At 39.0% G+C, this 17,748-nt stretch overlaps 1 protein-coding gene across 5 annotated transcripts in view; it reads left to right on the plus strand.

The window, feature by feature from the left end:
- Nucleotides 1–346: 346 nt before the first annotated feature.
- Nucleotides 347–17,748, plus strand: part of sytl2a (synaptotagmin-like 2a) — a 34,513-nt gene continuing 17,111 nt past the window's right edge. For 2 of the 5 annotated variants that reach the window (XM_037118613.1, XM_037118614.1), the window contains exons 1-8: nt 348–1,078; nt 1,957–2,025; nt 2,236–2,344; nt 5,782–5,848; nt 8,726–8,898; nt 11,964–12,246; nt 12,524–12,684; nt 12,834–12,957. In XM_037118613.1, coding sequence (XP_036974508.1) covers nt 12,146–12,246; nt 12,524–12,684; nt 12,834–12,957 — 386 coding nt within the window. In that variant the 5' untranslated portion in view covers nt 348–1,078; nt 1,957–2,025; nt 2,236–2,344; ... (1 more) ...; nt 8,726–8,898; nt 11,964–12,145. Of the gene's footprint in view, nt 1,079–1,206; nt 1,337–1,956; nt 2,026–2,235; nt 2,345–5,781; nt 5,849–8,725; nt 8,899–11,963; nt 12,247–12,523; nt 12,685–12,833; nt 12,958–17,748 lie in introns of those variants that run through there. The other 3 variants (XM_037118610.1, XM_037118612.1, XM_037118611.1) reach the window with 3 other exon arrangements.

Raw genomic sequence — 17,748 nt, forward strand, 5'->3', positions numbered from 1 at the left:
CATTCATGTAGCAGCTGGCTCACTTCTTCTGATGAAAGTGGCCACCCCAGGACCACAACATGAAACATGGTCATGTTAAGACTAAGAATATTACTAGAATATTTAAGTTTAAGCCATACACATATTATCAAAACTATTACAGAATAAAAAAATAATTTACGTCTGCATGCTTGGGTCTATATGTAAGTGCAGAGCTATCAAGATTTTTCTCTGTGGTTCTGGGTTCATAAAGGTAGCTGTAACTCAACTCAAGTAACTTAAGCAAATAACACTTGTAACTCCTGTTACAGTTATTGAGACATCAGTGTAAGGATGGCTGATACAAATCAGTGTTTTCAAAGAAAGTATTTTTTTATTAAACAATGACTGACAACAAGAATGTGTGTTTGTGTGCGTGAACAAGAAAAACAAAAACCAGGGGCAGGTGATCTATGACATCACAACCATGAAGAACCAAATGAAAAAAAAACAAAAACAAAAAAAAACTCAGGAGAGGGACCAGATTAGCTGCCAGTTCGCAGTCCATTAGCAGCAGCCACCGCCACCATCGTCAGCCGCCATGACCACCACCCTCAGCCGCCGTCGTGACCTCAAGCAGCAGCCGCTTAAAATAAAGCGCAGTAGCCTACATGAAGTAATGAGAGTAACCATGTTAAATTGAACACGGAACCAGGCCGGCGTCTGGCATAGGTGCTTGCCTGGGGCAACAAATGTGTCTGGGGCGCCATCTAGTGGTCACCATCACCATACTTTCTTACCTACCTAAATTGGAATTTAAATTGCTAAAGCGCATAAATCATAAACACTGTTATAGTGCCCCCTCTGCATGCATGCACGTTTATTTGACAACGAATAATTGTTTAACAAACAGGATGTTTGGGTTGTAGGGGGCGGCACACGCAGCAGCCACGCAGCAACCACGTTGAGCAGTCGCTGGCGCTGCACAGTCAGGTCAAAGCTACTGTAGCCTACTTAACGTCAAGCTTAGGTTTACTGAATATGAAGAAATCCAAACCCTCTGGTGCTCAGGGACGAAAACGGAGGAAGGAGGAAGAGAAGAAGAAATCCTGTTATAAAGGTATATATTTATATCTCTTAGGAAATTAAAGTATTGATCAAATCGTGTTTTGTGTGTCACTTATGTCAGACTTCACCTGTCTGATATGTAATGTTACATTTGCTTTGCTAAGTGTGACTAGTAAGCTACCTTGTTAAGTAGAGCAAGCAATAATAGTACAAGTACGGTGTGCTTTTGTGTTGACATTGATTTCTCCATGGATTATTACTAATGACAAGAAAACAGCATAATTGCTCCTGGACACTGAGGGGTTTTGAGGTAGCAACTAGATGCTAGCGATAGCTAGCTTATCTGGCCGTCTCTAGCGGTGGAAATATAGCTAACACAGGCTAACTAAACTGTAGGCTTCTAGCAATTTGAAAAGAAAGGCTACATAACATCGTTTTTTAAACATGTCATAAGTAGCATTCTTCGGGTACATGATTTTTTTTTTTTTTTTTTTGCCAGCTATGTCCTGTAGGCTAGCTAGCTAAACTTTGATTATTAACTGTGTTTTTTTTTTTTGTTTTGTTTTTTACCTGTGTTTTTGGTTTTTGACACAGCTCTTCAATTTTTCTGCCTAATATGTAAGGCGTCGTTTCCCTCGTCATAAAGCATTTCCAGCCTAGAAAACAAGTGGCTATGTGGTGTTGGTTTTATGGAAAGATTTGCCATTAATAGCCTATATCGAAACATTTTATCCATTTAATGCAGTCTGCTGTTTTCCATTACTGTAAGTTGCTACAGTTGTTATTTAAAAACGTTTTGCCTACAACAGTAATTTCCTATTATGCTATGTAATGTCAGAGAGTTACATAGTTGATTTATAATGATGTAAATAAATGTAGTGGTGTGTTATATTGTGTGTTAAATGTTTTTGCAATATTTTAAACTGGCAGATGCACTCAGGAAATATTTGCTGACTCAGACACCTTCACCTGCTGGACAGAGCACTCCTGATGCCCCAGGTTTGACTTTCTCTCTTCCTTTGAATTTATTGTTATTATTATTAGTATTATTATTAGTATTATTATTAGTAGTAGTAGTAGTTGTAGTAGTAGTAGTAGTGTAAATACACATGGTTAAACTTTCATAAAATTAAACTTTCATAAAATATAAGTATGTAGTGGGATGATAGAAATGATAACCAGCTACATGGATGGATACTATGCTTTCAGATGCAGATGATGGGTCATCCGGGACAACATCTAGCACTCCAGGCACCAGTGCCACACAGACGAGAGAACCAGAGCCCGCAGCAAGTGAGACATATAAGTATAAGTACAGGTAAAAAGCATTTTTGTTTGCACTTTGTATGGGGTTCAACCATTCATTGAGTCATATTTGTTTATTTAAGAATGTTGTGTAATTAAGACATATTTGCACAGTTTGTGTAATCCAACATTATGTAAACATCATTTATTATTAGTAAAATTTTAAACCATTCTGGTGCATGTGTTCTTTAGAAATAGACTGTACAGATAAAATGTTCTCTGTTATACAGAGTAATATGGGGGGGGGGGGGCACCAACTCGCCTAGGGCAGCCAATGGGCTAGAACCGGCCCTGCACGGAACAGCACAAAAAATTAAATGCAGCCAACAACACGTCACATAATAAAAAAGGTAGTATGTCCCAAAATTCAATGAAATATTAAATGAAATATTTATCACAAACGCCCCCTTATTTCTACCATTGCTAGCAGCTAGAATAAGCCCTATATCACATACATAACCGACTAACGATGGCTGACATGATCAGGTTCAGCAGATAAGAGCCAAAATAAATAATACCCCTTAGTAATACATTTAAATCCTGCTTATTAGTTACCAAACATCTTTAATATAAAAGTTGCTAGCGATTCATTACCGGACTCTTACGTTACAGGGCAGTCTTTAATTGTTGCACTAGCTAACAAGCTAGCAAGCAATGCTTGAAAATGGGCTTTAACAACCAAGATAAAATATAGATAATTATGCTGTGCACGTACAAATGAAGACCAGTATAAGCATCACAAAGGGCCTCTGATACAATATAGACAGCTGACAATTCAAAAGAGGTCGATATTTCAGCAACTTATCTCCGGAACTATTCGATGCGCCGCAATGAAAGTGAATGAAGTCCAGCGCCCAAATGACAGTGTTTGGAACTAATCCAAGCTCCATAACCTGGAAGTAGGCAGTACAGAGCACCACCATTTTTTACAACGGAGGTCTATGGGAGTGTCGCCACTCTGTTAACTCTATCACTCTGGATGCCCCAAATCATTTTTCTGGAAGGACTGTGTTGGCCTGGCTCTTGAGCCATAAACAAAACAAGAGAGACAAGGTGTAAACTGCAAAAATGAAACAATTTATTAACCAAATAACCAAACAATACTTTTTTTTTTGTTTAGAAAATGTAATATTATTTAGAAAATAAAACAAAAAGCCCCCACAATGCTAGACAGGCAATCAGTGCAGACAGTTAAAACACGACAACATAGACCATGATACAAAAGACAGGAGGCAATATGGCACCATCATGCAAAATAGGACATATACAAAGCAGATGAGTAATACAACACAATGATAGGCCAATAGTCAACACGGACAGTTAAACATGACAACATGAATCACGTTACAGAAGACAGTGGATAAAACCAGAAGGAACACAATCTGACAGACAGACAGAAGGCAAGCAGATGAAGGCAGACAAGGTGAGCATGCGGTGGCTAGGCATGATTGCAGGTCTGATTGCATTTTAACCAAGTTTTATGATTATATGCTAAGGAATGGTAATTGTCACTTTGGCGAATATGTAATGGAAGGGTGATGTGGAAGGTGCTAATTCATTAAGAATTTTGAATATTAGACAAGCATTATAAAATTTAATATGATTTTCCCAGCAAAGGAGACCATATCTAGGGAGTATATTACACTGATGGTAGCTTTTAGGTTTATTGTCCAGGAGCTTGAGAGCTTGTTTGTATACAGACTGTGCAGACTTTATTGTTGTATCAGTGGTAAGAGACCAAGTGGTTAAGCATTATGTTATATATGAGAAAATCATAGCATGAAAATCAATTTTAGCAGCTTCTGGTGTGAGATATTTGCAAATAAATATAAAATTATTTAGGTAGCTAACCTTAGCTGGCTACGATATCTCTGGTGGACGTAAATACAGTACAGTAATATTCGATTCATGAAATACAACCAATAGTAATGTTCAATCCTACTTGTGAAAAGTAATCCCTCGAGCCCTGTTTTTGATCGTCCGCCGATTATAACAGGAATATGCTGCACAGTGCTCTGGTATCTTGTTGCTTCTGCTGCTCAACTATGAGTAGAATAAGATAGATAAGTGCACAAGCGCCATGTTCAGGCATGTTCATGTGGCCAAACAATGGTCAAGTCGAGTTGACACCTGGGGAACTGCACCCCAGGGTATACGACCACCACTCTTACTAGAAGGTTACACACAGATTGATTTAAAGAGGACATGAGAGATGGACTTCCAAATACACCAAAATGTATTAATTTAGAAAAATATACTAAGTTTAAAGGAACACCAAGAGGTCCAATAAACAACGCGAGTGTCAAAATAGTAAAGCACTATAAATTGCGGTAAAAAGGATAAACAAATGGCAAGACCAGGGCAGGACCAGCTTGGCGGACAGACTAAAAAAAAAAAAAAAAAAGGAGGGGACACAACTGTAACCAAAGAAAATCACTACAAACCACCACATGCCACACCAAATTCAAGGGAGTGAAAGGGGAACCACCACTGGGGGAGTCTGCCGCACACTACACCCGCTCCTGTCCTGAAAAAGAAAGAAAGAAGATTAAAGTACCACTTTTAGTGGGACACTCAGGCAAATGGTTTACACAGTTAAAACAAGAGTCATACAAAACCACACACACTCACTGCACTCACACCAACAGACAAAGAAGTGAACCTAATAACTAATTAAATAACAGGAACCAAATACAAAAAAACATCAGAAAACAAAATCATCATAATAATAAACTAATGACACCAAAACTTAGCTGTGGGCAGGGACCAGGTGTAATACTCCGTTTAACAAATTACAAAGCCAACAGCTGAGTAAACTAAACAAAACAACAAAATATTCACCCCAAAAGAACAAACCAAATAAGCCAACAAAGAGGAAAAGTTTGTCCAGTAATACGAGTTGTGGTGGTATTGAGAATCCGAAGCTGCGTGGGCACACAGCGGGACTATCGTGCCCCCTTTAATCGAGACATTGACCACGCAGCAGCAGAAGAAACGGCGGCGGAGACGAAGCGACAGCGCCAGGGCTGGAGGCCGTGAACAGCTGCCCTTTACGATGCCCAGCTGGTAGCCCACGTCAGAGCCGTGCAGCACAGCTCCACACAGAGCGCAGGAACATAAATGAGGCTCATTATGATAACAAAATGATAAATAAATAAATGTATGAAACAAATAAAGTCGGTGTTAGTAGCAGAGGTAACAGTGAGCGGATGATATAAGCAGCCAAAACACAGTTTGTTTGGAGTTTGAGTAGGCTGTACATGTCATTTTGTGTATTAAGCATTAATTTGATTCATTTGATATGAAGACAGTAACAGCTGTTTTCATATTATTTTGGCTATAATCTGGTTCACAAGGAAGTTAAGCTCAGTTGCGAAGCGTAGACAGTCAAGATAGCAGCATGGAGAGCCTGTATTCACACAAGACAGTTTTTTTTTGTTGTATTTGCAGTATTCGCAGTATTTTCCTGTGAAATGAAGTCACTGGCACCTGGACGGACACTGTCATCATTGTGCAAGTGAGTAACATGTTCATAAATTTAGGAGATAATGTTGTTTTTCTGAAAGCTTCAATAGCTCAGCAAACCTGTAGAGAAAGACTTGCATAGAGCGACCATTAGCTCCTCACGAGCAGCGGGTGTTTGAGCTGGAGCTTGGCTACAAACAGCTGTGGCGGTCCCAACGCCCTGTGTGAAGGGCGGGCCACGGTGACGCATTGTGAGCCACACAGCGCCTTTTAGCCCTGTGCTGGCAGGGCTCTGGAGCACTGGAGGCCGTCTGCAAGGGTCAGAAAAGCGACCCTCTAAGAAAGTCCAGACGAGTCTCACAGTGAGAGGGGCCACTTCATTTTACAGTACAGTTCTGTTGTTATGGACCACTAATTACTGCCTAAGTAGGCCTAATAACACTGTAATAACGATCTAACAGAGGGAGAAGGTCTTCACTTTATTTTACAGTACAGTTCTGTTGTTATGTGCCACTAATTATGCCTAAGTAGGCCTATTAACACTGTAATAATGGTCTAACAGGGAGAAGGGCTTCACTTTATTTTACAGTACAGTTCTGTTGTTATGTGCCACTAATTACTCCTAAGTAGGCCTAATAACACTGTAATAATGAGCTAACAGGGAGAAGGTCTTCACTTTATTTTACAGTACATTTCTGTTGTAATGTGCCACAAATTACTCCTAAGTAGGCCTAATAACACTGTAATAATGAGCTAACAGGGAGAAGGTCTTCACTTTATTTTACAGTACATTTCTGTTGTAATGTGCCACAAATTACCCTGTAAGTAAGTATAATACGACTAACAATGGGAAATAAATAAGCAATGTCCTGGCAGCTTCAGTAGCTGGTCTAATGTTACTGGGGTTGGATAGTGACGTGGCTTTAAATGGTGTGATGTCTTAACTATGGGAGTAGAGCGTCAAAGATGCCACCTGCAAACTCCACAAGACTCCAGAGAACATCCAGGTTACCAGGGATGTGTGTAGTAGCAACCAGATGTGAACCGATGTGGTTTGACTTCGGTTAAGGTACTGTTTTTTTTTAATGATCAATAAATGACTGTAAGAAAGTGAAGCCATGTTAAATAAAACTCAAATAAATGTATTCTCCTCTGAACTCTGTGTTTTGTCTGACTATTATAAAAGCCATGCCCAATATAGTATGTACATTTGTATAATTAGGCTATAGGCCGATGTTGGTCACATTAAATGTATAATGTTAATGAGGGTAGAATAGCGTCTGACTAGCTATTTTGTATCTGATATGACATGTGACGTGTGTGATTTCTAATTAGATAAAGATCTTGTAAAATGGTGTCTAATAGTGTATTAGGATATCCGGTTTGTGAATACAGTATAATTTGGTACAATAGTGTCTAAGTTTAATAGCTTATATTTCAAGTAATAAGACTATTATATATGCAGTTTCTGGTTACAGCATAATTTGGGTAGGCTATAAGGTGTCTAATTACGGTAGAACTTTTCTTGTTCACTGTCTAATTAAGATGACATTATTTCTAGTTGTCTAATTTGACACAAAGTACGGCTTGTTACGTCTTATTAGCGTCTTGTTTTGTCTAATTTGATACAAAGTATGACTTGTTACATCTTATTGGTGTCTTGTTTTGTCTAAATTGTTGCAAAGTATGGCCGGTTACGTCTTATTACCATACGGTAAAATAAAGTGCGACCCTTTTCACAATATCAAATGAGAGCATTTTATAAGTGTGTGTGAGGACTTTCCAACTCTTTATGCACGCAAATCATTTTTCAGCTGTGTTAGTGTTTCAGTTGTATGTGTAAATGCATTCACTTTTCAGTGTAGTATGTAAATTAGTTTGGCCCCTCATCTGCTGCCACCAGGCTGCCCTGCTGTTCTGCTCTGCCAACTAGCCTGTTTATTTGACATAACAATTTCAGAAATAGTGCCGGCCAAAGTAGTAAATGTGTTTATCAGGGCAAATACAGTTCACAATCTTCTGTATCAGCTCTGGCTATGGCTGTTTGTTTTTACAGACCAACTGTAAGAAAACCTTAAGCACAACCCATGACCACCACACAACCACCACATACAGCTAGGAAATAGAATGATAGGTAGACTACCAGGACCACAAAAATCTCCTATAACTGATGGATTATTATTTCCTTACTGTATGTTCAGTCGTTATCTGGTGGCAATAGGTTGTGCTTTTGTAGAAAAGTAAAAAAAAAAACATTTAATTTATATTGTAATTAATTATATAAAGTCAAATTATTCTAGTCAAACAAAAAACAAATAACTTTCTAAAACCTTATTTATTTCTTAGTCTCTTCACAATCAAACTATATTACCTCCCCATCACTTTGAACAGTGAAATACTGACAGCCAGGCTACAAACATTTACATATGTTTGGGAACAGATTCAGGTGTGCAGATTTCTTCTTCCCACCCACTATTTGAATCAACACCCGTCAAAATCAATCAAATACTCAAAATAAAATGAACACATAAAAATAATTTGAGTCATAATTTCTCAAGTCAAGTCTTAAACTTTTAAGTCCAAGTCTAGTCTCAAGTCATTTATCTTCTGTTAAGTCAAGCTGCAAGACATTAAAACAGTGACTTGAGTCAACCAAGCCCCGATCTCTGCCAGGAACATTTTATTACATTTTGTCATAGGTATCCACCTAATAGAGTATCCAGTGATAAGGATAACACTTAGTCACACAGCTTACATTTACACAGAGTAGCCATTCTCAAGGTACTTAAAAGCAGAAAACAAGATAATTAAAATAGAAATAATAAAAATGATTTCAAATCATACAAGTTTTGAACAAGTTCAAATCAAAGCAGTGTATATCAATGTATTAAAAATGTTTCAATGTATTGATGAATATGTTTCCATTCAGATATGTTGATATGAGATGATCAGCAGGCCGGTTATGACAGGCTGTGCCCGAAAGCAGACTTTCTAGCTGCTTTCTGCTGCCTCCTGCTGCTATGTGTGATGCTCCTCCCACCTGCTGCAACTCCGAATCCAGTTGAAGTTTAGCTGTCACTCGGCAAGGAAGGACTGTGAGAGGTGAGCTGACTGCTTTCTAACTTTTCACTTTTCACAGTTACTCACTTCTGTAAATGATATACTTCAAATTCCTCTCTATGGTGTTAATCTTACACTGATAAGATGAAGAACTGGGATGACAATGCAGTTTCAGAGGGATGTTGAGTGAAAGTCACGGCAAAGGAAGGAAGTATTATTTTCCGATCCAAATGAGCAGTGCTGTTGGTCAGCTGTTTACATTAATGCTAAGTTACGTATTCTGTAATGAGTGGTGACATAGCAGATTGCACATGTTACAACAAACTCATTATATATGTCATTGTATAAACTTGATAAAACCTCCAACAGGAATATGGTGTAGATCTTTAACTTTAGCAACTACTGTTTTGATCCTCATACTATCTGAAGATGGAGGCAGTTATATGAACTGAACATGACCTGAAATGCAGCACTCTGTCTATATAAGAGGATAAAAACATTGTTGTTCTGCTGTTAACGTCTAAACATCTGCGGTCAATAATGATTAATTACTGATAAATCAATTATTGTTGAGTCTATAAAATGTCAAAAACATTTGATAAATATTCATCAGAATTACCCAGAGGCCAACGTGATGTCTTCAACTTGCCTATTTTGTCCAACCAACAGCCGAAAAAAGACTTGTGTTTTTGCGTTTTAATGTTTCATTTTGACTTAGTATTCAGTAAGTGCAAACCAAGCAAGGATTCATATCTACACTTAAGCTTTGAATCTTTGAAACCTGGTGCTACGGAGACAGAGGAAACAAAGTGAGGTACCAGGCAGGAGTTAGTGTAATAGCATGTGGTAGTTAATCACTGGTCAGGTAATCACTTTGACAGTAAGTTTTCTCATGGAAGCCAGACAGTGATGAGGGGACTCACAGATACTATGTCAAGGAAACAGATGTCTATCTTTCAAAGCTTGGAAAACAAGACAAGCAACATTCTTCCATGGAAAGAAAGAACATACTCGTTTTTTTCCACATGAACCTGAGTCACCTTAAGGAGGACTTACTGTTTCTTGCGGCTCAGTTTTAATGCAGCCTTGTACTGGAGAGTAAGACGTGATTACAACCTTCCTAACTTCAGTAATGAATAAACAATGGCAGCCTGTGTAACCACACCTACTTATACAACAAAGTCACAATCATCATCACAATTCCCTAGTTGTAGCTGACTGACATCTTTTGTTTTTGGCGAGAACATTTAATAAATAGAAGTGTGCTTCTTTTAACGCATTAGAGTATTTTCTTTTTATGTTTGGTTTTTTTTGTTTAAATTGAACCTATGTAGCACTGCAGAGACAACCAAACTGAAGTTGTGTCCCTGTTTTTCTATAAATCAACATCCTTGTTAATCAAGCAGACATCATATCCTTGCTGTCTTTGTCAAACACTGATCTATTTTCTAAGAGATACTGTATTTTTGGTGTCCTGTGGCAGACAGAAGAATAACACAGAGTAATAGACAGTGGGAGGGAGGAGTGTGAAAGGAAGAATGTTTTTAAAGAGAATATTCTGCAGTTTGTGAGCATTACATGTCCAGGCAAAGGAGCTTGTTTTGTCAAGCTGCTGTAGTGACTTCAGACTTCAATATCTGAAGACTAATCAGTGCTCTGTACTCTAACAAGATGTGTCCATACATGTATTTATTGTGGACTGCTTTTCTGTGTCAAGTTTCATGAGGTGATTTTTTTGTTTTTATTTGAGAACTAATCTGCTGTATGTTTAATTAATATCTTCTGATTCCATTTCACATTCAGATTTAATCTCCCCATTCTTCCTAAAATGAGCTTAAACAAGGAATTGTTTATAGCCCCAGCCCCAGGAAAGAAATACTCAGGAAACTCAGGAAAGGAATACTAAGATGAGCTTAATTGCCTTGTCATCTCATTGTAATACAAACTTCATTTAAACTTCATTTAAATCCTCAGTTCATATATATATATATATATATATATATATATATATATATATATATATATATATATATATATATATATATATATATATATATATATTCAAAACAAAGTGATTAATTGACAAATTAAGTAGTTGAATAAAACAAAAAAATAAAGTATCTAAGTCTCTAAGTGAGCACTCTGATGCCTTTTGTTGTTGTATCATAGACATGAAAAGAATCCTGCTTGCAGCTTGATATGATGATTTCAGTGCATTTATTTTTGTTGTTCTTACCTCTGAATTACCTCTTCAGAATTCCTATGCTTCGTCTCATAATGCTGTTTCAAATTGGAAATCTTCATCACTGCTATAGTCTCCTGGCAAATTAAGCATATGGGTTTTGTGCTGGTTGAAGGGAAAAAGAATGCAAATTTTTCAGTCCATTCTTCTCCAAATTGACAATTTTCACTTCACACTTTTCTTTTAGCATTGCATTTTTTTGAGCAGTTTAGGCTCCTACAGCTGGCAAAATCTCAATATTCGAACTGCTCCAAAAACGAAAGTGAAAATTAAAAATTGCGCTTGCAGCAGTGACCCAGCTGTCTGTGTATCGTTGGCATGGAGATAAGTCCCGGTATAGACGTACCGACCTAACCAAAACACATGGGGAAGGAATAATAGTTCGGGGGCCACAAATTTGAGGACCATGGCTCTACGGCCATTGGCTCTATGGCTAACTGAGCCATGAGCTAATTAGCTAACATAGATGCCAACACTCCTGATTTTACAGGACTCCCCCTATTATAAACCCTTTTTTTCCCACTGAGCTCCTGATTGGAAATATCCCCCCCTTTTTTTCACAGGTTGATATTGGCAGATATGAGCAGTAGCTAGCTTAAGTCAAGGATAGGCCATATTCTACAAAGTATTACTTTAATTGGATGTTTAACTGTTTTATCCTAAGTTTTTTTTAATCCTAATTTTTTTTCTCAAGTAAATCTGACCATGACATAAATTATATCCCAGCTACCACAATAAAGGAAATTGATCTTTTGCTTTTCTATTAACAATCTGTTGGAGAATACTAACAGAAAAACAGTCTCTCTCACATTCTTCTGTGAGTCTTGGATAGAAATTCCCCTTGATACTTGCTGTATTCTTTTAGATTCACACTGGTCTACAGAGGGTCAAAAATGGCTGCAGAAAACAACTCCAGCTAAACATTTCCTGATGGACAGCACCGATCACCCAGTCGATGTAAACCACTGACACTGACTAGACTTGGGAGAACAGAACAAGGCATTTAGCAGCTTGAAAAGGAAAACTGTAAGACAAAAACTCAATACTATGATCGACCTGAGTTTCCTGTCGGAGGAGGAGCAGGAGACCATCCTGGCTGTGTTAAGAAGAGATGCTCAGCTGAAGAAGGCTGAGGAGCACCGTGTCCGGTGAGTTGCTTGTGTCAGCTGCTACATGTTTCAACAGATCTGGGTGGGGTACTTGATTTGTCTCCAAGTTTGATGTGTTACAGTCAAGTCTTTGTAGAAAGTACATGTATTGGCTCCCTATAAGTTCCAATGTAAGTGAACATTTTGCTCACAGCACAGCAGAAGTTTTCTTGTTGTAGATTTTTGCAAAGACACTAAATTATATTCTTAATTTGTTTATACTAATATTTTGAAATTAATGTTCATATCCATTTCCCTCTTATGTTGCTGTATTCAGGAACCTCCAGAAGACTGTCAGTGACAGGTGCCAACTCAGATACATGACTGGAGAATGGTTCTACGAGACCAAGCAGCTTCGCCATCAGGATCGCATCCATGGCTCTGATATCATCAGGGCCTCCATGAAACAGAAACACACACAGAAACCGCTGACTATATGTGAGTCTGTTATGTGCAGCATTGGTTCTCTCTGTCTCTCTCTCTCTCTCTCTCTCTCTCTTAATTTTTTCTAGGCAGGATGCAGATGTTTCACACAAATTTGTCAAATAATTATTGGGTAACTGTGTTGGAGTTGTTGTCTGCTGCAGTGGAACTCTCCCAGATGTTGCCTGAGAAATCCGGTTTTGTCAGCTGTGAGAATAAAGAAGTGTTCGTCCCATCCGTTCTCTGTGGAATCCTTCAGGAGCCTCAAACACAGCTAAGCAATAAAACGTGAGTACACAGAACCAAAGCAGGTAGTAGTCTGAAAGAGGAGATAACACATTCATCACATCACATCACTACATTTACAACTGTACTGTACTATCCTGAAGTTTAATTTCATTTTCTGTTACCTTATACTCCCACTCCTCTACGTCTCAGAGGGAAAATGTTGTACTTCTTAGTCCACTGCAACGCACCACAACGCTTTTGTGATAACCTTACTTATTAGAACTGTGTAGGTTGAGATCAATAATGCATCAGTTATTATAATCTACTGTAGTAATATAACCCTTTCACACAAGCCTTTCACACAAGAAACCCACCAACACCCACTACCATCTGGTTTTGTCTTTAAGTGGAAAGGGTACAATCAGCATTAATCTAGCATCAAATGACTGTGCTGTAGTCCCTGTGTTTATTGGCTCCAGCTTCCAATGATGACAACCCCCGGGGGACATACTCTGTTACTCCCTTGCAATGCTTTTATGTGTGTGAAGTGAAGGCCGCTGGCTAGTTAGTACTTGTCCACCTGTCTCATTGTCTAGTTTGTGCTGAATTTAAAAGAGGGACTGAAGTCCTGTGTTACGACCAGGGCCTAGGGGAAACCCTAGTGCAGCATGAAAATGAGACTCCCCTCTTCCCATCCTCCAAGCACCACCAGTTTTTTTGTTCAAAAACATAGCTTGTACACAGTCACACATGCTGGCAGTCTGGGACAACAGAGGAGAGCCTCCAGGAACTGTGAGGAGCCGGCCCTTAAACTCCTGGCTTCAAGGCAGCAACCGATCAACTCCCTGGGACAACCTGCAATCACTCAAAAACACCTGCAACCAATCACACACACACACTCACTCATTCAGGTGAAAGAGGGTTATTCAAGGAGAGCAAAGCACAGAGAAATGTGAGGAGAGAACACAAAAACAAATACCATACCAACTGTGGTAACACACACCACAAAAACAGCAACGGGTGACCAACCCCACCGTGGAGTGCAACAGCCACCACACAAAAGGCATCACTGTGTAGTCAGTACGATACACAAATGTTGCCAGTTTACACCTTAGCTGCAACCAAAAGTGACCCAACAAAAGTGAACTGCCACTCCCACAACCAAAATGGACCCCTTGTGGTCTCCAACCACTGTAAACTGCCTTGTACTGTAGAGTGTAACAAAAGAGACAAAGTGACCTGACAAACTGTCAAGCAATACCCACCACTCAAGATCAAAACAAACTGCAAAGACACCCAAAATTTACCTCCCTACCAACATGGCTATCTCACCTTGCTAGTTTTCAGTGGCTTGCCGACTTCAAGGAATCTTTAAATGCCCAACTGAGTGCATCACTGAAGACCTGAAGGGTATTGCACAAAACCAAGATAATGGATTAAGCCGGGATATTTTGGTTATCCTGGCTGAATTTAGCCTCAAGTCGGTTGCATGAAAGCAGGTCAAACTTAACCTGGCCAAATTACTATGGTGATTTATTCTCTGCAGCTAGCCTGCTCCAGATCAGGCTAACAGCCAGGCTAAGATTAATCCTAGAGATTCACCTGTATTTCCACAGTCAGTCCTGTGAGGAATAAATGTGTTTTACAGCATGTTCATGGTCTTTCCAAGTATGTTGCATCATTTTAATTATCCTGCATTAAAATGCTCCCATCCTCCCAGACAACATTAATGGCAGACTCGTCAGGGAGCAATATATTGCAAGTTTTTTTCACTCACTTTTTAGATTTAGCCTATCTTTAGTTAGAAAAAGATCTTAATCTTAAGCATCGGTGGTTATCTTTTAAATTCTCCTTCTCTTTCAAGTTTCTGGATTTCCAAGTCCAGTTTCCTTTACTTTAACCAATACTCAGTGTTACCAGGCTACTTAGGAGACTGTGCAGCATCTGGGTCCTGTTACACATATATTTTCTATTGGCACCACATCACTGACTTCATATACTTTATGGACTAAATAAACAGGATATTTCCTAAAATTGACATACCTCAAGCCCCCTGGAGTCCAGTGACACAGTCTGCTCATCTGCAGAAGTGCATTCTGCAGCTGCAGATATGCCTTCCCCCTGCCATATACATACGTGTATTGAGAGAACTTGAATTAAGATTTCACAGGACATACCAAACCTGTGATTTCAATACAATGTACTAACCGGATCATCTTCTGGTGGCTCCAAAAGTGTGAGCGTGTTCCCAGACTCTGCAAGGAAATCCAAAGTCAGACAGTATAATGTATTTATTTGATTATGTTTCATGTGCAGTAGTACTACAATATGTACCTTGTATGAAGCGGACAGTTTCTGTGGCTGGGACAGACTCTGTTACTGTCACTATGTGTCCCTCTCTGGATCCCCTCCATCACTGGCCTCCCTTTATTTAAATGAAGTGCCAGCTCCTCCGCTGGGGTCATATCCTGGCTCAGTGGGCCGTCCCCTGTGCCAGTTCTATGGGCTTTTTTAAAAACTGCTACAATAATACAGACATTCAACATGTCAGCAGACATCTATTCACCTCATTTGTACACTGTTATCTACTTTAAAGTCACTTACCAGCCTGCAAAATGTTCTTGTATTTAATTTTAACTTGCTGCCAGGTCCTTTTATGGCCAGACAAGTTTATTCTTTATGAAGGATAGAAAGATAAAATAGATAAAAAACACAACACAAAAATAGATTGAATGACACACATTGTGGATAATTGTTTGCACTTAATCATACTCTACATTTCCTGAGTAACATGCACCTCTACTTGCCACATTTAAAGCAAAGTGTACAACAGTTGATTAGTGGACTTGAAAAGTAACTCCTTTAATCCTTTAATTGTAACGTAATTATGACAACTCCAGTGGAGCACTGTTTATTAATTGTACAGTTTTGGACCACTTACGCAGTAAGCCGATCCACTGTTGTCTGCCAGGCTTTCTCTCTTTCTTTAATAATGGCACTGGTATTGCCTTTTTTTCATGTGATATCTTCCACCTTTCATAGAACTCCATCAGGAGCTGTTGTTTGGCGGCCGCGAAATATGAAGCACAACTCTTATCCATGTTCCCATCGGTGATTCTGTGAGCGATCGCGAGGTCTATTTAAGTATGCCGTGAACACACACTTATCCCGACTATTTACCTTTCGTTATTATACTTTAGTGCAATACCCCTCTGGTCAACTGCAAAACACGGAAGTGCACCCCCACTGTGGATTACCACCAAAAATGAGAAAGGCAAAATAATAAAGTGGCAAATTCTTGAAAATGCCCAGCAGCTATCTGGTCAGGGTACTCAGAAACACAACATGAAGCTACAACAAACAAAAGAGATTACCACTACACTTAACTAAAGGACACGTAGACAAACAAACTAAACCACATCTACCTCACCTCATGGACATTCAGATCCTGGATGAGCTGATTGGTTGCTGCCTTGGAGCCAGGAGTTTAAGGACCGGCTCCTCCCAGTTCTCCTGGCTCTGTTGTCCCAGACTGCCAGCATGTGTGATTGTGTACAAACCATGTTTTTGAATAAAACCATTAAAAATGCTTTGCTGCTGGTGGTGCCTGGAAGGTAGGAAGAGGGGAGTCTCATTTTCATGTTGTGCTAGAGTTTCCCCTAGGCACTGGTCATAACAACTGGGGGCTCGTTCGGGATCTGAATGTCCATGAGGTGAGGTAGATGTGGTTTAGTTTGTCACCACACAAGGTTTGCCAACTGCCTGATCAGTACTGTGCATACGCAGCTCTCAAAAGAGATGAAAATAAAAGCAAGATCCCTGACTTGTAGTTAGATGTAGTTACTTTCATCATATGTCCTGGAAAAAACGTGCCATTTGATTTGGAATACTTTACTTTCACTTGCACTTTAACGGTACTTTTGCTACTTTCAGTGCATTTTGATATTACCTTTTTGGAAGGTTTTGGAATCCAGAATATTTAGTTTTAGGAACTACTTTTCAAGAAACTAAGGTTCCTTCAGCCCATAGTTAATAAGGCCTAGAAAGTAGCTCCATCCATTGTATCTTTTCTGTAACAGAGGAATGCAAACCAGCTACAAACTTAACTATGCTTCTCAGCTGAACTGTAAAAATTAATAAACAAAAGGACACTCCAACAGAGACAAACAAACAGCTATACACTTAAACTGGCTTCAATAGTGAGCAAAAACAACAATGTTATGCAGTACTGGGCATGCAGCAATGACATCACAGGTCCTATATTACCCATACTACCACTTGAATCAATATAAAAAGACTGTTGCAATTACAGTCAACAAAAAAAAAATCACTCGTCTAAGAGGATCAACATACAGAAATACAATCTTGGTAAACGTGGCTTGAAACAAGGCTTTGAAGACAGGCTGGGGTGCACAACTGGAATGAAACATTCAAGACAAAGGGAAACGCAGACTATAAGACACATGAGGGTAATGGGGAACAGGTGGACACAATCAGGAATCAGGGGAGACGATAAATGAGGAAAGGCAAGTGACCTGAAACAAGAGGAGAGTTACTTTTCAAAACAAAACAGGAAGACACGACACAAAACCCAGAACAAGACAACCCTCACTGCTGTGTGACAACAGGAGTTACTGATCCAGGAATATTTATCACTTTCTTTAACATTGCTAGATATTTGCTGGATTGTTTTTACAAGTTTATTCATTTCATAAGGAATAATGCATGGATCTTGATCTGTGAGTGAGTAAAATTTTCCGTGGATCCTAGATCAGGTGATCTTAGGTTTTAGTGCAGCAGTTATGGATGGTTTAAAATGATGAGTGATACAGGACTACTGAGTTTGATATT

Source organism: Acanthopagrus latus, chromosome 13, assembly GCF_904848185.1.
Source record: "Acanthopagrus latus isolate v.2019 chromosome 13, fAcaLat1.1, whole genome shotgun sequence".
NCBI lineage: Eukaryota > Metazoa > Chordata > Actinopteri > Spariformes > Sparidae > Acanthopagrus > Acanthopagrus latus.